This window comes from Muscardinus avellanarius, assembly GCF_963383645.1.
Source record: "Muscardinus avellanarius genome assembly, chromosome: 12".
NCBI lineage: Eukaryota > Metazoa > Chordata > Mammalia > Rodentia > Gliridae > Muscardinus > Muscardinus avellanarius.
This window is the reverse complement of record NC_137798.1, coordinates 5,914,710-5,939,376: the sequence shown is the minus strand read 5'-3', so window position 1 is coordinate 5,939,376 and position 24,667 is coordinate 5,914,710. Positions and strand designations below refer to the sequence as shown.

Genomic DNA, 24,667 nt, shown 5'->3' with positions numbered 1-24,667 from the left:
CTGTAAAACCTGCTTGTTACTTGCTGGAACCAGTCCTACACTCGGAGTTAGGGAATATATACAATTATATTCAAGTAGGTAACTAACGCTGCTCTAACATGTCCTCTTTGTCAGTGCACTGTTAAACTAATCAAACTTCTACACGTGTATGTTCCCTTACAACAGCAGCACACACTATCGCTACCTGCAAAGCTGTCAGTCTCAAATGACTTAGTGAACGAAACAAAGAGTGGGTAAGTAACATATTAAGGAGAAATGATGGGAATTAGAAAATCCATGCAGTTCAGCTCTTTTTGATCAGCCAGCCAGCTTGCTGGCAACAAGGGACGGTTTCCGCTGAGGAAGGTCCTGTGGGGTGGGGATGTGGTCGCCCGTGACCTCGGTCTTGTCTGGGGCCGCAGCAGCAGGAAGCTGTTTGTTCTTCATCTTAGCTTTAGCCATGTTGTAATCCCCAGAATCAAAATATTTTTGCTAGAAGTAAAAAAATAGAAGCTCAGGTTACAGATGAAAAGCTTTCATATGCCATTAAACTATTTTAAGATGCAGATGTGATCCTAAGCCGCCAGTATAAAATGACTCGGCTTAAACCAATCTGAAGTAAAACATTAATCGGATGAAAGAGGTGTCTCTCTACGGAATTTCAGCATTAAGTCAACAACTGAGAAGTCAAGCAAAAATTCCTTCTTCAGGTTTACTCAGACCGTTCTGGTTCGAATATCAGACTCTATGACTGACATCAAGCTCTCTGCGAATAAAAAACCCTGGACTTGGAGTTAAGCATAAATCCTTTTATTAACAGAAACACCATGTGAAAATTCCTGCATAACAATTTTGAAAATACACACATTAACTCACCAACTTGCAGTTCGGATATACCAACCCCTCCCCAATCAACCTTATATTTATTAAAACTATTATTTACTTGTTAATACTGTGTTCTGCAGGGTGAGAATTTCTGCAAGAATTTAATATTTATTTGAAGTGGAGCAACTATTCATATTTATTTGAACTAGGGCAACTAAAATGAAAATAAGGGTAAAATATAAATTCTAGAGTAATGAAGGAAAGTAATTCTCTTCAAATATACATCCCTAACCTACATACTTCTTCCGTTTCACATAAAGACACTAGGTACAGCTACTGCTTCATTTTAGTTGGAGAGGGGAATAAGGTGACAGACATGCCTTTTATCACTAAAATACAAATTGTGAAGATAGCTAAAGATTAACCTTATTATAGTAATCTACAAGTTACAGAGTGAAAACGAATGGGTTTGCCTGCGTTCTGACTCAACACTTCCACGGAGTGCTTGCCATAATGAATAAGGTTGGGAAATCATAAAGGTAGACAATGGCGGAACAAGTCAGCTCTTTCGTCTCAAAGAACACAAGGTGCCGCCGGGTGTGGCGCTGCACCGGGACTTGGAAGGCTGAGACAGGAGAACGACAGGTTCTAAGCCAGCCTTAGCAACTCGGCAAGACTGTCAGCGATCTATGAGACCCCGTTTCAGCCTTTTTTCATTTTTTAGTGGTACTGGGGATTGGATCCAAAGGCGTTCTACCTCTGAGCTATACCCCTAGTTCTATTTTACTGTTTACTCTAAAGCAGGGCCTCTCTAAGTTGTGGAGGGCCTTGCGTTGCTGAGGCTGATCACCCAGAAACCTACAACTCCCCTGACTCAGACTCCCCAATACTGGGATTACTGGTGTCACCACACCAGGCTTTGAGACCCTATTTCAAAAAATAAATGGGATTGGGATAATTAGGGATAAATAAATGGGGATGAAGCTCAGAGGTAGAATGTCCCGGTTTCAATCCCTAGCACCGCATACAAAACTAAAAACCACAAGGTATTATGGGGTTTCAAAGGAGGGCATGTGACGTGTCTGAGGTTGGCAAAAGGAAACACAGGAACAGAAGTGACGGCCTGGATGGAGGGCAGAAGGGCCAGGGTGGAGCTGGGTTTGCAGAGGCTGCAGCTTCTCAAGTACAGCACCCGGGCTCAAACCCCGGGCAACAAGACAAGAGACCTCTCGGAGACTCAAGTGTAGCTACTGGTAAATCGGGTAGCTAGGAAAACACAGCTTAGTAAAGACCTTTCCGTGATCCAGGGAAATGGCTCCTGGCTGCTCCTCCTGGGGACTATATTTTTGATAAGCCATATCTGGCCTAAGGTCAAAATGTATAAAGTTAGAGATTGTTTTTCATGTGTCACTATAAAGTACATGGAGTATTAACAAGGAAATTTGGACCAGGCCTCTTGAGGCTTGCTACAGATTCACTTCTCCATATTTTTAAAATTTTTTCAGACAGCTGTATGTTAATGAGCTGCTTCTGAGTTCAGTGGCCTCCTGAGAACAAAAGAACCTGCCAAGTTTCTTACTCTGTCAAAATTACCAAGTGAGAAATTTAAGTGCAATTTTTAGGCAGATTTCCTCTGATGTAATGGCTCTCACATTCTAAAGACAACTATGTTACAGGAAGTGAAAATTCATCATTCAAGGATTTCGTGTAACTGCAGGCCACCCTGGCTTCGGAGGAGTTAAATTTATTTAGCTTGGCCAGAAAAATCAATGCTTGCCAATTCGAATGGCTCTAAAAAGGGAACAGATTACTACAGCAAGGACAATGATACAACAACGATGTGAGGGAAGAAGCCAGTGCTTTAGGTAGAGGTGAGCTGGATTGATGTTCTCAGACTCGAATCCACAGATACAGTATGAATGTGCTATTAGTTGTCTTTAATAATTGCTAACATTGCCGGAGGTGGTGGCGCACGCTTGTAATTCCCGCACTTGGGAAAACAGGAGAATCATGCAGGTTCGAAGCCAGCCGTGCTGCCTTAAGAGACTCTGTTTCCAAATTAAAAAGTATAAAAATAGGTCTGGGAGTGTAGCCCGGCGGTAGAAGGGTTTCCAGGAACCGCAGTACCATCAATAATAATAATAATAATAATAATAATAATAATAATAATAATAATAATAACAACAACAACAACAACAACAACAACAACAGCTAACATTTGTGAGCTGCTACATAAAACATTTAAAAATTAACAAACATACTCTGGATCATCGGGATGCTGATTCTGTAAAAGCCCCCTCCCACTCAAAACGCAGAGGCCGCACTTACACTGGTATTTACAACAGCACTGACATAAGTGACCACTGAGACCGACAGCATTTAACTTTAAGGGCGTGCTTGTTACCTACAACTGGATCCACAGTCTTCCTGGGACTTCAGAAACCCCAGAAATGTGGACAGTGTGGGCTAGATGCTTCTTCACATCCTTCCCCACCCTGGCAACCTACAAATTCATCATGTACAAGGTTGTCACCGTTAGAGCATGAGATCATCATAGAACATTAACTTCATGGTGGACACGTATAATCTCAGTCCTTGGGAGGCTGAGATGGGAGGATCGCAGGTTCCAGGGCAGCCTCAGCCAGTAGTGAGACTTGCATCGACCTAGTGAGACCTTGTTTCCAAATAAAAATTAAATAGGGCTGGGGGGTATCTCAGAGGTAGAATGCCCCTGGGTTCCATCCCCAGTACCAAAAAAACAACAACAAATAAAAACATCGGTAAGTATCAAATGCAAAGGAACCTAAAACAGTAAAACTCTTAGAGACAAAAAAAAAAAAAACCTTTTGTGTGTTTGGTACTAGAAATTGAACCCAAGTGCATTTTACCTCTCAACTATACCCCCAGACCCACTTATTTATTTTGAAAGAGGATCTTGCTAAGCTGACATTCACTGGCATTGAGCCTGGGACCCTGTGTCCAGCCTCCCAAGGACTGAGATTCCAGGCGTGTGCCAACGCGCCCAGCTGCTGAACAAACTATATAAAGATGTTACGCTAACTTGCCCAGCTTGGCAACTACTGTGACAGAGAAAAGCCAAAATCCAGAATTCCATGATTCAGACGTTAAAAAAATCAAAATTTCACTTGCCTAATTAAAAACAACCCTTGTTCACAGATATTCTGGCACAATATAGAATCATGGAATAGTTCACTTCTCAAATTTTAAATTTCTCAAATCCTTCATTTCAAATATTTGTATCTATAGCACCAGCTCCAAGATGAAATGCGTAAGAATTCTGATGTGAAGACAAAGTCATAAATGGCTGAAGCTAGAGGAACACTACAATGAGAACAGTCCCAGTACCAGAATAATTTAGCCTGTTAGCCTACATTCTGCTGAAAATGAGCAGAGGGAAAAGCTTCCTAAAACTAATAATGAGTCAACTCCAAAAAGTAATTTAACAACCAAAGGCTACACATACCACTTATTTCAAAACTAAAAACATGCCCAAGTGCAGCCATTTTCTAACTAGCTTTGAATCCTACACAGTTAGATTCACGGTCAAAGGCTTTCATTTTGCCTTTTTCACTTATCCCTGATATTAGGATCTATTTTTTAATGCCATATAATATTCTTATTTATTTATTTTGGGTGGTACTGGGGGTGGAACCCAGAGGCTTTCTACCTCCGGGCTATACTCCCAGACCTATTTTCTATTTTATTTGGAAACAGGGTCTCACTAAGTTGCTGAGAGCCTCACTAAGTAGCTGAGGCTGGCTTCGAACCTGTGCGATCCTCCTGTCTCAGCCTCCCAAGCGCGGGGATTACAAGCGTGCGCCACCATGCCCGGCTATGCCATATAATATTCTATTTTGTTGACCTATGGTGACCTATTAACTATTTCTGTGCTGAACAATGATACTGCTTCCAATTATAATTAAAGCTACCAGGGAAAATATTCAAACTTGAAAACATTTCCTTATATTAAATTATTCTCTTTACATTAATTCATATTATTTATTCCAAGGTGAGTATTTTTATAAATCTTGATCAATACCACTTTCTAAAATAAGAATAATCTTAATGTTTACACAGAAGAACATATTAGTAGACAAACACTTTTTATTAATTTATTTCCTGTTAAATCCTTTACCTAGGGGTACCTGAATGTTTTTCTTAAATGTTTAAAATTTCCCATTTTATGGTATAAAATAATCCCCAATGGAATTTCTTGGTGTATAGAGATTCTGCATTTTTATGTATTTAATGTCATTTTTCCTTATTATTTTACACGCTGAGTGTAATTTCATATAGATTAAAACACCACCATTCTGTTTTGACCCTTTCATACCGCATCCTTCTCTGATACTTATATGGAATGGTTTAAACGTGCTGAAGTTGAAGCCCTCTATTTTTAGCAGAATAGAGGAAGGGGTTCAGTGAGAAAACTTAACAAGAAGGATTATTTCACCTCAGTACTAGGAAACAATGGTTTCTCCCTCACAAAAAGTCATAGCATGATTTTGAAAAGATGTTTTCAGTAATTTGAAGTACTAAAATTACAATACATTACTTGCATTAGAGTAACCCTAATTGTGAAACCTATTACCTAAAGAAGCTAGTGATCTATGCTTATATAAGTCATCATATCATCCAAATAAGAACATTTTAAGCTTTTGGATATTGTGTTGGCACCTTTAAAATAGGTAAAAGTTTAAAATTATGGGCAGCAGGATAAATACCGGCTTCTGGAGAGCAGCTGCTTTTGAAAAGAAGGGGGAGAAGGGGCTATAAATAAAGTAAGGTAGGCTTCAATTACATCTTCACTTATTAATGAAGATTAAACTCAAATAAATATGGTAAAAATACTAACACTTTAAGTAGTGTGTATACAGCATTGTTATATAATAGTTAACAGTTTTAAACATTAAGATCTGAAGATCCTTTCACACGCACTTATGGAATGAACAGTTTAAAATACTCAAGACGCCACACACCCCTGATAAGCACTGAGCTACACAGACGGACACCCATTCCACAACCTCCGTCGGCACAAAGGTCACAGGTCACACATGACAACTTACCCCTTTTTGCAATCGTTTCCTTAAAAAATCTGAACCTCCAGGCTTTTGTCCCAGGTGAGGATACCTTGCTTTTAATTTTGCTTCTTCAGCTTTCTCTGGACTAGTCACTTTATCTTCCATTTCCTGAAACAATTTTAAATAAATTACTTTTCTTACAACTGTTATTTAAAATTACTCCCCTTTTAAGATCTGGATTCTGACTTCAGTTGAACGCCAAGTAGCACAGCATCTGACTAAGAAATCAAAAGCAGAGCCTTTAAGACCTCTCCACCTTGTTTTTCGAATGTTCCATGTGACGGTTCTATTCTAGCTGTGATGCACATGTAACACCCCACACACGGGGTAAAAATACCAAGACAGCTCAGCTCCAAGTCTTGCTCGCCTGACTTTCCAGTCATGTAGAATACGTTTACCGTTAGTCACCTTCTATGGAGCTTTTCATCTGCCTATATTTAAGAGAATTAGCCTAAATGCTGCTAAACCTAAGACCTTTTGGTTACATGGGATTTGCAGCTCCTTGGATTCTTCACTAGAAATGAACAGTAGCCTATGAACCAACATATTTTCCCTGAATAAATACCAGAGACTCTGAGTTTTGTAAGTATCAGAGAAGAAACGCCATCTTTATCAACTCTCACATCTATGTTTTATTGCATAATTTCCTCCCATGTTTAAAATGACAAACTTTATGTCAAGAATCCTATTCTTGTGTGTGTGTGTGTGTGTGTGTGTGTGTGTGTGTGTGCGCGCGCGCGCAGTGTTTAGGGGCATTCCACCTCCGAGTTAAACCCTCAGCTCCATTGTTTATTCTTTATTTTAAAGGGGGTCTGTTTTTGTCTTTTGGGACTAAGGATTGAACCCAGGATGGTACACTGGCCAGGAAAGCACTTTGCCACTGAGCTACATGCCAGCCCAATTGTTTATTCTTTATTTTGAAACAGGGTCTCACTGAGTTGCAAAGGGCCTCACTAAGTAGCAGCTGCGGCTGTCCACAAACCTTGATGGTCCTGTCTCAGCCTCCCAATGCTGCGTATACAAGTGTGGGCCACCACACTCAGCAAAGGTCCCATTCTTTAATGTATCAAAACCTGTTTTCTGACAAGACTGTCAATATCTTAAGCCCATTTATTTTTGACACCACCCTTTATATTCTTTCAAAGTACATTTATCACTGTGCAAGTACTGCACAGAAAGATGAATCAACAAAAACAAAGCTGTCCTGTGATGGGTGGGCTCGGCAACTTAAAAGGTATACTTTAATTTCTGCATGCCAGGTCAGTTAAAAAAAAAAAAATCACAGCCGAGCATGGTGGCGCCCACACTTGGGAGGCGGAGACAGGAGGATCGCACAGGTTTGAAGCCAGCCTTACTGGCTTAAGAGACCCTGTTTCCAAATAAAATATACAATAGGTCTGGGGATGCAGCCCAGAGGTAGAAGGGTTCCATCCCCAATACCACGAAGAAAAAAAAAATTACACTTCTATGTAACTTGATTTTTTTAAGACTGGCCCAAAAGTGGAAATGTTAAATCCATAAATGTCAAACCCACTGTTCTTACATATGAATAATGTATCTAGAATTTAAAAGTCATAATTTTTGCAGATTTTCTTCAAAATTACATTCATACATGTTTCTATACTCAGCTTCCGTCACTGTGTTGTCAATACCTTCTTCATTCTGAACAGTGTCCTTGTGCGTTGCTAACTCTCCTTTCTGTCTTGGACAGTAAACATATTTTTCTTCTGCAGAACCTCTTTTTGTATGACTATTCTCCCTTTCTGTCCTAATGATGCAGTTTCATAAATCTATGTTGATTTTCCATCTCCTTACAGTAGTTACATAATTCACTCACATGATGTACAAAAATTCAACTACGTGTACTCAGCCAGCAAAGTGAGATTTATTTGGTACTGGGGAAACAACCCGGGGGCATTAATTATATTTCTGAGCTATACCCCCAGCCCTACTTCTTTTATTTTGAAACAGGGTGTCACTAAGTTGTGGAGGGCCCTGCTATACTGCTGAGGCTGGCTTCAAACTTTCAATCCTCTTGTCTCAGCCTCCCAAGTACTGGGATTGCAGGCACAGGCCACCATGCCTGGGGAGAAAGAGGAAGACAGAGAGACAGATGCTGACTTTAAATAACGGTGATTCTCCAGTTATTCTAGTCTAGAAGGGTATGCCCAGAGAGGTCAAGTGAGAGGCATGGGATGTAAAAATGCCATTTCCACTTTCATCTCAACCCTAGAGTATCTTTGGGGTATATGCACATCAAAATGTTCATACTGTTTAAGAACTCAGCTTCAACCAGGTATACCTTTTTATGGCAAAGGCCTGTAATCCTATCTCAACATAAAATAAAAATGTAGCTCAGGTGGAGCCCTCCTGTGTTCAATCCTCAGCACTGCAAAATCACACCAAAACAACTCCTGCCCTACAACACACGTCCTAGCTGAGCTGGCACGCCATCGTCCTCTGTGTACACAGCACTGGATGGCGACCTGACGCTGAGAACTAGGGGCAGCCTGCAACATGCATGATTTGGGGGGAGCTTTTCAAGAGTGATTTAGTTATATATGATTTTTACCTTACCACTTCTAGAACCTAATCCCAGTAAGATGTGACTATACCGCAGTCACCACGAAGGATGGAGAAATAATAAAATTAAGGCTAGCAGCTTAGCATAAGGAGGGCCAGCGGCACTGCACAGCTCAGCCTTCACCGCAGACGTCTCCTGAGCCCGAGGACTCTCAGCGCTGCAATTTACAAGTGGAGACGAACGGAGGGAGCTGCTCTTGGGTTTCCCTGTAGTTAGTTTGATTTTATATAATACTGGTTGAAAAGGAAGCTGAAGCTGATTGCTGTCCTTCAGCCTTAGCACCTCCAAATAAAAAGCTGTTAATGGAATCCTAATTTTTCTAAAATTAGTCTTCTTGGGCCTAGAAGACAAGAGCTCTCCACTTCTTCCTGTGATTTGAAATAGGGCTTTTTTTTTGGGGGGGTGGTACTGGGGTTCCTGGAAACCCTTCTACCTCCGGGATACACTCCCAGACCTATTTTATATTTTTATTTGGAAACAGGAACTCTTAAGCCAGCGAGGCTGGCTTCAAACCTGCGCAATCCTCCTGTCTCCGCCTCCCAAGCGCAAGGATTAAAAACGTGCACCACCACGCCCAGCAAAATAGGGCATCTTTAAATCCACAAGATAATCCTTAAAATTTTTTGGAATGTGGGGAGCAACTCTCTCTGGTCTCCATTTTTTATGCTGGTTCCCAGTGAAAAAGAGCATACAATATTCTGGCATTTCTTACTTTTTCCATAAGGAGAATATATATATATATATATATATATATATATATATATATATATATATATATATTTTGTGTGTGTGTGTGTGTGTGTGTGTGTGGTACTGGGTGGGGTTCCTGGAAGCCCTTCTACCTCCGGGCTACACTCCCAGACCTATTTTTACATTTTTATTTGGAAACAGGGTCTCCTAAGCCAGCGCAAGCGGCTGGCTTCGAACCTGCACGATCCTCCTGTCTCCGCCTCCCAAGCGCGGGGATTACAAGCGTGCGCCACCACGCCTGGCTTATAAGGAATATTTTTATGTACATATAGTTGAAAAAGCGACTTTGAATTGAAATGGATTCATGTTTCCTAGAAAAACAAACCAATTCGAGTTGCACATGGTGGTAAACATAGTCCAGTTACTCAGGAAGCTGAGGAAGAACACGTGAAGCCTAGGGATTAGAGACTGGGCAATGGAGTGAGATTCCAAAACCAAAACAAAATCAAACCGATCAATTCTTAAATTTTCTTTCTAAATATAACACAATGCTAAGACTCTGCTAGCACAAATTCCTAGCGGGATTTAAAAGTCCAGTTTTAATTTAATTTAATTTAATTTAATGCCAAAAGAGGGGAAAAGATAATATGGCCCAAGATACATTTAAAAGTCTGGTAAAAGCCAGGCGTGATGGCGCATGCTGGTAATACTAGCATTTGGGAGGCTGAGACTGGAGGATCGCGGTTCGCGGACAGCCTCAACTACTTTAAGTAAGGCCCTCCGCAACATAGTGAGACCCTGTTTCAAAATAAAGAATGAAAAATAGGGCAGGGGCTGTAGCTCGGAGGTCGAATGTCCCTGGGTTCCATCCCCAGACCCGCCAAAAAAAAAAAAAAGTGTGGTAAATACCATCACTTCCATAACACTTCTTGACCTGCAGAAGTAGAAAGTGTCAATACCTCACTGATGAACACATCAGGTGGCAGGCTTTCTGTTGGTATTCAACCACATTTACCCTTCTCTGAATGCTCCTCAACCACGACAGCTGGGAATCTAAAGCTACATCTCCCAGAGTGTCCCGACTAAGCCCGGCCAATAGCACCCTTATTACTTCTGATACTGCCGGCAGCAGCCCAAAGCCTGAAGGAACTACAAGCTTGAAGCAGCTCTATGGCAGGGGGATGGAGGGAGGGAGATGGAGATGGTGGCTGTTAAGAGTGACCACTCTTACAGAACCCAAGGCTTCCTCAATCCTTCCCTACTAACAGGTAACCTAATCCCAAATCATACTTCTTTCTGTTTGAAATATACAAAGCTGTTCCTGGTCTTGTCTCCCCACATGACACTAATAAAATCAGGTAAAATAAGACTTTTATCTCTGTCATCAAGTTCAAAATGGAAAGCAAGATAAAGAATTTGGTGTGTTTGCATGTTTCTGGATAGCAAAGCAACTCTCAATATTTACTTTACATCTCCAAAAAAGTTTTGAGATACAGAAGGAAACAGCAAACAAAGAATTCTGCATATATAAGCAGCATACTGATGAGTCAATATTTTAACTTGAGTGCTTTTATGTTAAAAAAAAAAAAAATAGGGCCCTGGATATAGTTCTGTGGTAGAATGCATGTGAGGCTGAATCAATCCCCAGCGACCCCTGCCCAAAGTGAACAAAAATACTACGAAACAGCACAGTATCTTTAGAGCTTTACTATTCTGTGGTCCCGCATCATTTAAAAGAGTTCATAACATTTTTTTTTTACATTTTCTTAAGGCTGTATAACATCTTAAGGGAAACCAAATAAAACAACAATTAAAATATAGCACTTCCGAACTTAATAATAGAGGCAAAATGGAAAAGGAAAATCAACTGAATAAAGATGGGTAAAAAAAGACCAGGTGGGATGTAGCTCAGTGTTACAGTTGCGGGGATGTAACAGTAACAAAAAGAAGCAAAGGGTAAGACAGGAGAAATAAAACCTCAAATGTCAATAACCACAAAAAATATGTAGACATAAATGATCATGTATATCTAGCCACTTGCTGAGCACAATACATATATAAACACACTAACACAGGTTCGAGGTAAACATATGGAGGAAAAATACAACATGCCAGGAAAGTGCTAACACCTACATTCATGCCAGGTAATAACAGACCTTAACACAACATCAGCAGACACACAGGAGATCTAGATATTAATGCCTCTAATAAAATAGCCCCAAATGATATTATATAAAGCAAAACCTAACAACTACAGAGAGTAACTGAGTAATTGATAAGTCTACCACCTTGGAAATAAACAATAGGGAAAAGATAGTCATTGGCATACCAATTTTATTTTTGCACCCCAAGTGAGACACTATATATTCTTCTCGGGCACCAATGGAAAAACTGACTAAATATTAGGCTATAAAGCAAGTCTTAACTATTTTCATCCAGATCACTATATATGACTCCAACTTATTAAAAGTCAATAACTACACACACACACACACACACACACACACACACCCCTAACATTTGAGAGGAAACACTATGTATAACTAAATAATTCATATTTAAAAAATAAATCACATACCAGTTTATGCAAGCTCCCAGCTACTCAGGAGGATAAAGCGGGCAGACTGCAACCTCAGCAATTCAGCAAGACCCTGTCTCAAAATAATGTTAAAGGGGGTGGGGGGGTGAACCTCAGTGCAGAACGCCTACCTAACATGTGTTGAAAGCTCCAACTTCCCCAAGTCCCCCACAACAAGTCAAAAAAGAATGCAAAGAAAATGCTGAAAATAAAAAGCAGAAACCACTGTCAAAAAAAAAAAAAAAGCAAAGCAAAAAACCCCAAAGATACAGATACAACAGAGAAGAAATATCAAGCTTAAGAAAGCATTTCTCTCTCTCTCTCTCTCTCTCTCTCTTTTTTTTTTTTTTTTTTTTTTTGCGTGTCTGGGAATGGAACCCAGGGGCATTCATTTAATCTCCGAGCTACATCCCCTGCCCTGCCCTATTTTTTATTCTTCATTTTGAAACAGGGTCTCACTGAGTTGCAGAAGGTCTTACTAAGTAGCTGAGGCTGTCCACAAACCACGATACTCCGGTCTCAGCCTCCCGAATGCTGGGATATAAGCGTGCGCCACCACATCCAGCTTAAGAAAGCATTTCTTAAAATTAAAATGTGATTTCAAAGCTGTGTGTGGTGGCTACCTTAGAACTACACCCCCAGCCCTATTTTTATTCTTTATTTTGAACCAGGGTCTCAGTAAGTTGCGAAGGGCCTCACTAAGTAGCTAAGGCTGGCTGTGACCTCCGATCCTCCCGTCTCAGCCTCCCAAGTACTGGGATTACAAATGTGCACCACCATGCCTGGGGCCCACCGCCCTCTTTTTATTTTTCAAACAGGGTCTCACTGGGTTGCTGAGGCTGGTCTCAAACTTGTGAGTCTCCTGTCTCAGCTTCCCAAGTACTGAAGGTTTAGGCATGAGCCACCATACCCTGCAAGTTTTATTCTCAGAGCAGCCATTGTGTTATACATTTCTATACTCTAGAAATAAACGTTAGGCTATACCACTTCTTGGTATTTATCTAGCACAAATCCACAAGAACCAGCCTTCGTGTCAATAAACAATAAACAAAAAGAAAATGCAGTATATATACACATGGAGTTTTACTCAGCCATAAAGAAGATAATTGTGTCATTTGCAAGAAAACTGGATGAAAGTGGAGAATACTATGCTAAGTGAAATAAGGCAGACTGGAGGGAACATCAAAGGTGGTATGTTTCCCCTTACACTTGGAAACTGGAGAGGAAAGGGGGCGGAAGGAGATCTCATGAAGCAGAAGGGAGCCCAGCAGAGTGGAGATGGAGCCTTTCCTAGGGGAAGCGAGGTGGGCAGAGGGAAGGCAGGGAATGAAACATACCCAGCGGTGCCACACACGTGTGCAGATGCATCACAGCGCAGCAAAAACCTACATGGCTTAACACATGTGGATTTATTTAGGTAAATGGTTTGAGAGCCGGCAACACTTGGTGGGGTGGGTATGGGAAAGAAGCTCTACCAGAATTCTGAGCATTTGCTTACAGGTTACACACTGGAAAACAGACAGCCAGGCGTGGTGGCGCATGCTTGTAATCCCAGCATTCGGGAGGCTGAGGGAGGCTGAGACCTGAGGATCGCGGTTCGCAGACAGCCTCAGCTACTTAGTGAGGCCCTCTGCAACTCAGTGAGACCCTGTTTCAAAATAAAGAATAAAAAATTGGGCTGGGGCTGTAGCTTGGAGGTCAAATGCCCTGGGTTCCAGACCCACAAACAAAACAAAACAAAACAAAAACAGAAACCAGGGTGTCATCTAACAGATACTTGATCATGATGTTTTATCTAAAACAAAATAAATTAATAATAGTATTATAAAGTGTGTGTGTGTGTGTGTGTGTGTGTGTGTGTGTGTGTGTGTGTGTGTGTTTAAACTGGGGACTGAAACCAGGTGCACCCCCAGCCTTATTTTTTTATTTTGAAAAAGGGTCTTGCTAGCTGGGTATGGTGGCACATACTTGTAATCCCAGTACTTGGAGGCTGGGACAGAAAGTCCGAGGTTCGGTTGCTAAACAGCCTCAGCTACTTAGTGAAGCCCTCTGCAACTTAGTGAGACCTAATTTCAAAATAAAGAATTAACAAAAAGGGTCTTGCTAAGTTGCTGAGGCTGTTCTAGAACCTGTAATCCTGGGTTCAAACCCCAATACCCCCCTCACACACAAAAGCATTCAAATAGTTAAGGGTTACTTTGTACTCTACCATGGACTGGCATCATATCTGAATGACACCATTCTTTCAGCCTTCCTCAGAAGTTACACAGCATCACCCATAGAAACCTGACCACTGAGAAGCAGGTTCTCTTCTGTCTGCTCAGCAATACTCCACTGACGCACCAGCTGATGAATTAAACGGAGAGGACTAAAGCCAACTAATCTTCTGCAGTATTGCCAACAAGGTGCCCAAACTCTAACAATCCCTACGGAAAACCATTTCCGTCCTATTAAATCCTCACTGCTTCTCAGAGTCTGGCAGTTAATGCGTTCAATAAAAGTCTACTGAGCTAACATTTGAACTGTCCATAGCAGGAAGAAACTTTCTGCACACTTGCTACGTTCACCATCAACTTAATTTTGGAAACATCTCAGGCTACAGTATAACTTACAGGTTGGGGAACAGAGCTGGAGAGTACTGAAATCTTGTACAAACAAGAGAAGCAAATCTAACAGACTGTTACACAGCAAACTCCAAGACAGCAGAGAAAAAGAGTTTTAAAGTTTCCTTAAGTTTACCACTGGACTTAAGCATTGCACACAGACCCAACTAGCATGTTACACTCACTCTGGAGTGAAACAGAAAATACTGGCCAAGCCTAGTCCTGCAAGCAATCCCAGGATCTGGGTGGCTGAGAGAGAAGACTCCCAGGTGGGAGGACAATGACGTGAGGCTCAGTTTTAAAACCAAAAAGGCAGAGAAACAATAAAAGGTTTGGGGTGTAGCTCAGAAGTAGAACACCCCCAAGTTCAATCCCTTGTACTTCCCCACAAGACAATACTCTAATGCTTTTAGTAACCAAAAGTAGTATCAAAATAGATCCAGAAAATATTAATTCCAATTGTTTAAAAACTAGAAAATGCAGCCAGACGTGGTGGCACACACTTGTAATCCCAGCATTCGGGAGGCTGAGACCGGAGGATCTTGGTTTGCAGACAGCCTCAGCTCCTTAGTGAGGCCCTCTGCAAACTCAGTGAGACCCAGTTTCAAAATAAAGAATTAAAAAAAAAATAGGGCAGGGGGTATAGCTCAGAGGTCAAATGCCCCTGGGTTCCATCCCCAGACCCGCAAAAAAAAAAAAAAAAAAGCAATTTATATCTACTATTTACTACAGATATATGAAGTAGTCGTGCATCATTTAAGGACAGAATTTGTTGAGAGAAATGTGTTATATTAGGCAATTTTGTCACTGCTCAGATATCTTCAAATATCTTAAGAGCGTGCCTACACAAACTAAGAGAACTATGTCACTAGAAGATATAACCTTATGGGACCACAAACATACATGTGTCAATGTTAAGCAAAATGTGATTATGTGGGACCCTACTGTATATGGGTATATTAATATCCATTCTCCCCCATCAATTTTATTTATCAATATGCCCAGTTAAAAACTACATTCCCAGCCGGGTGTGGTGGCGCATGCTTGTAATCCCCGCGCTTGGGAGGCTGAAACAGGAGGATCACAAGGGTTCGAAGCCAGCCTCGGTTAGTGAGGCTGTCAGCAACTTAGTGAGACCCTGTTTCCAAATAAAATATAAAAAAGGTCTGGGAGTATAGCCCGAAGGTAGAAAGCCTCTAGGTTCCACCCCCAGTACCACCAAAAAAAAAAAAAAAAAAAAAAACTACATTCCCAGGCTGGACGTGGTGAGCACATTTGTAATCCCTGTGCTTGGGAGGCAGAGACAGGAGGATTGCCATGGCTTAAGAGATCCTGTTTCCAAATAAAAATATAAAAATAGGTCTGGGAATATAGCCCAGAGGTAGAAGGGCTTCCAGGAACCCCAGTACCACCAAAACAAAAAAAACTACATTCCCAGCCTCCCTTGCAGCTAGATATGACCATATAACCAATTTCTAGCAAGAAAATATTAACAGGTGTCAAGGGTGACTTCCAAAAGGCTGCCCTCAAGGAAAGAAACACATCCTAACCCCGTCTTTTCTGCTGACTGAGCATAAACTTAGACAGCCATGTTGGGTCAGGAGGTAATGCACTGAGAAAGGCGGCACAGCAACAGTAAAGGCTGGGCCCTTAGTACCGAGCAACTCTCCCAGGCCTAGCCTAGCCTCTTGGGCTCCGCTGCATGAGAAATAACTCCTACCTTCTTTAAGCTATCATTATTTTCACTTCCCTGTTGCAGGGAACCAAATCTGACGTCAAAACCCCATCTGCTTTACACAAGCCCCTGTGCTAGACGCTGCAGGGGATGTCCAAGTCCTAGGATTCAGACACACAGACTTGAGAAGGTTCCGTCATGCTGGGCGTGGTGGTGCACACTTGTAATCTCAGCATTCGGGAGGCTGAGACAGGAGGATTGCGTTCTTGACCAGCCTCAGCTACTTAGTGAGGCCCTTTGCAACAGTGAAACCCTGTTTCCAAGTAAAGAACAAAAAAATTGGGCTGGGGGTGTAGCTGGAAGGTAGAATGCACCTGGGTTCCACCCGCAGTACTGCAAAAAAAAAAGAAAAAAAAAGTAAAAGGTTCTGTCTAGGGAATGAAGTAAGCACCAAGAAGAGTTTGGCTTGCTAGAATTATGCGGGGAAGAGAAGTTACAGAAGAGAGTACGAGGCTGAGGAGGATGGGCTTCTTGTGACAGGGCAGGAAACCTGCTTCCAATATGCAAATGAGGAAGCATGGCCCCCGTACGCAGACCACCTCCATAGGTTACAGGACTTATCCAAGGTCACAGTCAGATTCCTTCAAGAGCCAACCGTAGTTGCCCTGACACGGGGTTCAGCTCCACCCCTGCAACCCTGGGCTACCTTTCAGAGAATTCAGAGCAAGAAATGGAGATTTTATCCTGAATTTTTGTTTTGCTGCACATGGCCATAATTTTAACAGTTCTCTTCTACCATGCACAAAATTTCTCTCTGAAATGGCAAAAATTTTAGTTAGTTGCCCTTTCCAAGATATCTTCACTTAGAATTATACCCGCCGGGCGTGGTGGCACACGCCGTTCTTGGGAGGTGAAGACAGGAGGATCGCGCAGGTTCCAAGCCAGCAGTGCTGGCTTAAGAGACCCTGTTTCCAAACAAAAAGTATTTAAAAAAAAAAAATAGGTCTGGGAGTGTAGCCCGGAGGTAGAAGGGCTTCCAGGAACCCCAGTACCACCAAAAAAAAAAAAAAAGAAAAGAATTATAATATACTCTCTAGAAAACTTGCTACTGAAGTTCTAAAATAAATTTAAATGGGGTGTATTCATTTCAAGTCACCCCTCTATGCCAATCTGGTATGGAGCTATATTTCTATTTTCTGTATTTCTATCTTTCTAATAAACTTCTTTAAATCTTTAAAAAATAAATTTAAATGTGTAACATGTACATATACATTAATCCCTTTAGTTTTGCTCAGATTTTAACAAAACTAAACTTTTCATACAGTATCGCCACAGTCTAGCCCTCTTCTTCCTTTTTCCACTGTAATATTACTCTTGCCATTTATACTGGAATAATCCTCTAGCAATGGTTTCAGCAAAAGAGTTCTAGCAATTTCTGGATAGCTAAGCACAGCTAGGCGCCTTGGGAGGAAGTGTAGCTGTAAAGCAGGCCCGAGCTTAGGCTGAGGTTCTAAGTCCTACCCACAGGACCCGGTACCCAAGCCCCTCTTATTGAGTCTTCCAAAATCTTTAAATACTTTGCTTTCATTTCAGTGGTAACCTAAAAGAAAAGCCTAAGTACAAGTATCAAAGGACTTCTGTGGAGTCTGGCGTGGTGGCACACACACTTGCAATCTCTTTACTTGGGAGGCTGAGGCAGGAGGATCGCAGGTTCGCAGCCAGCCTCAGCTACTTAGGGAGGCCCTCTGCAACTTAGTGAGACCCTGTTTCAAAATAAAGAGTAAAAAATAGGGCTGGGGATGTAGCCAGGAGGTAGAATGTCCCTAGGTTCAATCCTTAGTATCACAAAAAGAAAAAAAGGGCTTCTGCATCTGAACTTTCATCTGACAGAGATTTAGCTGACCAATTTAAATATCTAGGATCAGGATTAAAGAATGATGCAGCTGAAACCAGGTGTGGTGATACACACAACCGCCCATGATCCCGGTCCTTGGGAGACAGACTGATTGTAGGTTCCAGGACAGCCTCAGCAACACAGTGAGCCGCTCAGCAACCTAGCATGACCCTATTTCAAAATCAAAAATAATTTAAAAAAAAAAAGAACTGGGGTTGTAGCTCAGAAGCAGAATTCCTCTGGGTGCCAATCCCCAGTACCAATACACACACACCACTAAAAAGGGGTTGGGGTATAGCTCCGAGGTAGAATGGCCCTGGGTTCAACCCCCAGTACCAAAAACACACAAAGAACACAGCCGGGGAAGGTGGCATACTGCTGAAACCCCAGTACTTGGGAGGCTGAGACATGAGAATTGCAGGTTTGAGGCTTGTGTGTGTTAACTTAGTGAGATCTTATTTCAAAAATAAAAAGGGCTGGGGGGGGGGGGTGTAACTCAGAGACAGAATGCCTCTTGAGTTCAAACCCCAGGACAAAACATAAAGAATAAAGCTAAATTTAAAATGTAAAATTATCCTATCAGCCAGGCTTGTTTATAATCCCAGTATTGAGAGGCTGAGACAAGAGGATGGCAAGTTCGAAGCCAGCTTCAGTAACTTAGTAAGACTCAGAAACTTAGCAAGACCCTATTTCCAAGTTAAAAAAAAATAAAATAGGACCTGGGGTATAGTTCAGAGGTAGAATGCCCCTGAGTTCAGTGCCCAGCACCCCACATTCACACACACACACACGTAAATTTATCTCTGACTCTAGAGTTAAATAACCTCAGAGTGGGGGAATCTAGTCAGCACACGGCACGAGGGATAGCTCACTTGCCTACTCAAAATGCCCTTGCCCGCCAGGCGTGGTGGGCACGCTTGGAATCCCTGCGCTTGGGAGGCAGAGACGGGAGGATCGCGCAGGTTTGAAGCCAGCCTCGCTGGCTTAAGAGACCCTGTTTCCAAATAAAAATAAAAAATAGGTCTGGGAGTGTAACCCAGGGGTTCCATCCCCAGTACCACCAAAAAAAAAAGCCCTTGCCCTAAACAACTCGATACCATAAACTCAGCTTATTGGACATTGTTTCAGCCAAATGCCAGCCACACTGAATTAATAATTTAGATTGGTTCTGCTTGTATTTTTAGACTGGTATAAAGTTAAACAATGGTTTATAAACATTGTTATGTTTGTACATAATTGGTATCTCAATTACACACAGCTGCATATCAAATTTCTTCTTTTAACATAGGTGCACATACTCTTCATAGTATAGAAGGTGATTTAGCTCTTACTCCATGCAGGGCCCAAATAGTTACCTAAATAAAATAAGAAAACTATAAAAGTACTCTTTGTGTGTGTGTGGGGGGGGGGGGTCTAGGGATGGAACCCAGAGGCATTCAACCTCCAAGCGACACCCCCAGCCCTGTTTTTTTATTCTTTATCTTGAAACAGGGTCTCACTAAGTTGCGGAGGGCCTCACTGAGGCTGGCCACGAACCAGGACCCTCCAGTCTCAGCCTCCCGAATGCTGGGATTACAAGCGTGCGCCACCACCGACTATAAACATATTTTTCACTGAACACTGCCTTTAGCTGAAAGGTCAATTGAGTGCAGACAATAACCTAATATTTTAGGTCATCTAAATGTTCTTCCAAAGAGAAGAAACAGGTGATTTGGCTCACAGAACACAGAAGTGACTTTGCACATTTTCTTCCTTTAGGGACAGTCTCTATGCCACAGGCACTGAACACCTACAGCCGATCTTCAAGAAGGGGCATTACATTCCCAACACACTGTAACTAGTATTAATGGCAGCGGCTAATACCAAAGGATCTGAAGTATGTGTTTAATATAGACAATTAGTAAGAAAATGTCCAAGCTAACCTTACTATTTTTAAGAGGTATATTAAGACTGTCCTGATTAAAGCATGTGCAACCTTAGAAATCAATTACTTCGTACTTTGGCAATATTCTAACAAATCTTACCAAAAAAAAGAATCTTGCGCACTAGTGCATACGAGAAGGCGAGACCGGGTTCATTTCAGCATTTAGAACAACGCACTGCAGACAATGTTTACTAATCCTGAATCCCCAGCAATGACAAGTACCACAGTAGGCACTTTACAGTAAAGAGACCTTTACATTCAAGGTTAAGATTGCAACTCAATGTACTTTTTTGCTTCAAAAGTCCATCTTTATTCAAAATGAGAAAAATATAGCAATAATTTTCACTAGAATATTACTGAATTATACGGTCAATCAGCCCATTATGTTATTGCTGTTTTTTAATATTTTAGTAACTTTACAAGTAATATCATTAACAGAACTATCCAACTCAGAAAAAGTGAACACTGGTTAAGAACATAATGAAGACAGGGCTTGGTGGTACATACCAGTATACCCAGTGCTGAGACAGGAGGACTGCAGGTTGCAGGGCAGCCCAAGCAATTAGTGAGACTCATCAACCTAGCAAGATTCTGTTTTATTTATTTATTTATTTATTTTAATTTATGGTACCAGGGATGATATCCAGGGGCATTCTACCTCCGAGCTATACACCCCCAGCCCTAATTTTTTTTTTTTTTTTGGGGGGTGGTACTGGGGTTCCTGGAAGCCCTTCCTGGGCTACACTCCCAGACCTATTTTATACTTTTTTATTTGGAAACAGGGTCTCTTAAGTCAGCAAGGCTGACTTCGAACCTCTGTGATCCTCCTGTCTCCGCCCCCCAAGCGCAGGGATTACAAGTGTGCGCTACCACACCCGGCTCCAGCCCTAATTTTTAGTCCTTTTTTTTTTTTTTTTTTTTTTTTTTTTTTTGTACTGGGGATGGAACCCAGGGGCATTCTACCTCCGAGCTACACCACTGTCCTATATTTTTAGTCTTTTTATTTTTTGAAACAGGGTCTCACTGAGTTGAGAAGGGCCTTGCTAAGTAGCGGAGGCTGTCCATGAACGGATCCTCTTGTCTCAGCCTCCCCAATGCTGGGATTACAAGTGTGCACCATCACACCCGGGGAAGTTCCTGTTTTAAAATAAAAATAAAACAAGTCTGGGGCTATAGCTCCGACGCAGAATCCCCCTAGGTTCAATCCTCACTAGACACACACACACACACACACACACACACACACACACACACACGGAACTAGTTTGGAGCACTAATCCCATTTCTAACCTGATTAGGGACATAGGTACAACACTTATCCTATCCAAATCCTATTTATGGAAATGTGGTTTGATTTTTAACACACACAGTTGGTAACTCTCCTTAAACAATTCAGAAAATGACATATCATAGACTTTCCTCTTTCCTTAGCCAGTCAAATGTACCCAGGATGGTAGACAGGGCAGCAAAAATAATGATGATGAAAGGGGCAGGGACTAGCCCAGATAAATATAAAGGCTTTATGCTGGTAACCCGAATCATACTGATATCTCTGGCTTATTTCCCTACACCACAAAGATACAGGCAACTTAGCCAGGCGTGGTGGGGCACGCTTGTAATGCCAGCATTTGGGAGGCTGAGACATGAGGATCGCGGTTCGCGGTTTGTGGCCAGCCTCAGTCCTTTGCAGCTCAGTGAAACCCTGTTTCAAAAATAAAAAGACTAAAAAATAGGGCTGGATGTGTAGCTCTGAGGTAGAATGTCCCTGGGTTCCACCTCCAGTACCGTAAATAAAGAATAAAAAATAGGGGTGGGGTGTAGCTCGGAGGTAGAATGCCCCTGGGTTCCATCCCCAATACCGCAAAAAATAAAAAATAAAAAATAAAGATACGGGCAACTTTACAAAATATCCCTATGTTTTCATGAAAAACACGATCAACTAAGTTAGTATTTATTTATATTTTATTTATTTTATTTTTTTGCGGTACTGTACTGGGGTTCCCGGAAGCCCTTCTATCTCCGGGCTACACTCCCAGACCTATTTTATATTTTTCATTTGGAAACAGGGTCTCTTAAGCCAGCACAGCTGGCTCCGAACCTGCGCGATCCTCCTGTCTCCGCCTCCCAAGCGCGGGGATTACAAGCGTGCGCCGCCACGCCCGGCATCTAAGTTAGTATTTAAAAAAAAAAAAAAAAAACTTTCACAGCTTCAACTTTTCAATGCTCAGGCACGTCCCACGGCCTGTGGCTAGCATATCTGAGCACACCATGGGCCACACTCCGGGTTCCCCTCCTCCTTCGGGGCCTCCCGCACTCGCAGGCGCTTTTCCAAACGAGGCCACTGAAGCCCAGAAGTCGGGGCTCCGCCTGGGGCTGCGGGCGGGCTCCCCAGGGCGGACCTGAAGTCCCGGCCCCCCAACACTCGAGGCCGCCTTTGGGGTCAACCTAAGCAGCTTCCCCATCGGGAGTGCTTCGAAGGGAAGGCGAAACTTCCTGAGCAGAGCGAAGGTCACGGTTTAACTTGGTTCTAAGCGCTGGCGCCAAGTCCGTCCGGGCTTCCTTCCCTCCCTCGCGTATGCGTAAATAATTAAGGGAAACGGGACGCACTAAAATCTTGAAAAGGGCTCGACTTAAGGAACGACCCAGGAGGAGCGCCAGGCCCGAAGCCCAGGACCCTCCCCGCGCACGCTCACCTTCTGCTCCTCCGCCGACGCCGCCTCCGGGACTTCCGCGGACATACTGCTCCCTCTGCAGAGGAGACGCCGGGAGAGACGCGGTTACCGACGACCCGGGCCGCCCGCCCCGCGGCCCAGCCCGCCACGGGGGTCGCCGCCCTGTGACGACACCGCCCCGGCCCGCCCGGCCCCGACCCGCGCCCCTCCGCACCCCGGCCTACCGAAGCCGCCGCTCCCGCGCCCGACCACTTCCTCTTCCCTTCAAAGGTCGCGGCTCGCGCTGACCTCACTTCCGCCCACGGCGTCGTGAGGCTTTCTGGGAATTGTAGTTTCCAAGTGCGGCCCTGGCTGCGCATGCGTGTTGTTCCAGAGCTGTGCGGCTTCCACAAACCCCTCTCCGCCTGCCTTCCGCTTCGCTCTGCAGCGCGCCGGTCTTCCCGGTACCCCAAAGTTCTCCGAAACCCCACTCAGGCTTTACATACCTAGGACCACGTCACTGCGTCAGGAGAACCTTTCCGATCCTTTGCACCAAATCAAATGAACCCCTAAAATGCTGCCCAGCTTAGGCTGGCGTGGTGGCACAGGCTTGTAATCCTAGTACTTGGGAGGCTGAGACAGGAGAATCGCAGGTTCGCGGCCATCCTCAGCTACTTAGTGTGGCTCTTAGAAACTCAGTGACCCCGTTAAAAAGATAAAGAATAAAAAATAGGGCTGGGCCGAGCGCGTGGCACAGGCTTGTAATCCCAGCATTTGGGAGGCTGAGACGGGAGGATCAAGGTTCTCGGACATCCTTGTCCACAGCTACATAATGAGGCCGTTTTCAAAATAAAGAATAAAAAACAGGGCTAGGGGTGTAGCTTGGAGGTAGAAAGCCCCTGGGTTCCATTCCCAGTACCGCAAAAAAAAAAAGGGGGGGGGGTAGAATTCCCCTGGATTCAATCCCCAGTACCACGGAGGGGGGGGGGGGCACCCATAGCTCTGGATAGTTCCAATCTGCGTACTAACTACATCCTTCCATAATCCTTGTGATTATTGTCATCTTTTCAGCTCAGATAAGCCACACCAAGGAAGGGACATCTCCTCTCTTAATGCTTTTTTTGGGACTGGGGTTCCATCCCCAGTAGTACAAAAATAATAAATAAATAAATAAATAAATAAATAAATAGGATTGAGGGTGTCACTCAAGGTGGAATGGTATTGGGTTCCGTCCCCAGTACTGAAAATTAATTAATTAAAATGCACCTTTGCTGCCTCTATACGTCCTTAATGACGTCCAGTCTGTTATTAGAGCCCCTGAGAGCCTTTGCCTGCATGGCATCCGGTATTTAGCCCTGTGAGATAGCTCTCCACCCTCTCCACCCACTGGCACTCTGTTCTGCACCTCTTTGCTGCCTGTGGCTTCGCCGCCACTGTAGCCTGCAGTGGCCCCTCCCTCGGCAAGCGCTGCCAGTGGCCATGCGTCATGGCCTCTGTGTCTGCTGAGTAGCCTCCTCTTTTGCAAAAGCAGGTACCCCAGCCCAGGACCTCCTGCTCTGCGCCATGAGAGCCACAGAGGGTAGAGGTGGGGGAGCCTCCAGAGAGAGTTCTCAGGGAAGGGAGTTCCCTCCGAGTTTCAAGGTGGGGAGAAGCAAGGCTCTTTTATTTTTTTTCATACAACTGCAGGCTCGAGAGCGTCTCCCAGAAGCTAGGTGGTCTGTTGAGTCTTGGGTCTCATGGGATTTGGGGGGCTCATGGGACTTGGGGGGAAGCAAGCCTTCAGTGGGAAAGATGGACAATTCAAAAGCACGTGCAAGCTGGGCGTGGTGGCGCACCCTTGTAGTCCCTGTACTTGGGAGGCTAAGACAGTTTGATTGCAGCCGAGATGGTGGTACACACTTGTAATCCCAGTAATTGAAAGGCTGAGAAATAAGGATGCAGGTTCGCAGACAGCCTCATCTACTTAGACAGGCCCTTTGCAACTCAGTGAGACCATGTTTCAGAATAAAAAAAATAAATAAAAGATAAGGCTGGGGGCCGGGCGTGGTGGCGCACGCTTGTAATCCCTGCGCTTGGGAGGCGGAGACAGGAAGATTGCACAGGTTCGAAGCCAGCCACGCTGGCTTAAGAGACCCTGTTTCAAAAAAAAAAAAAAAAGTATA

The 24,667-nt window shown here is 43.2% G+C and overlaps 1 protein-coding gene across 1 annotated transcript; it reads right to left on the bottom strand.

The window, feature by feature from the left end:
- Positions 1–297: 297 nt before the first annotated feature.
- On the bottom strand, positions 298–22,592 carry ARPP19 (cAMP regulated phosphoprotein 19; the record flags this gene model as incomplete). Its single annotated transcript, XM_080707262.1, has 3 exons — positions 298–471; positions 5,892–6,014; positions 22,548–22,592. 3 exons carry the CDS (start codon positions 22,590–22,592, stop codon positions 298–300), a joined length of 342 nt encoding a protein of 113 aa, XP_080563388.1.
- Positions 22,593–24,667: the final 2,075 nt, after the last annotated feature.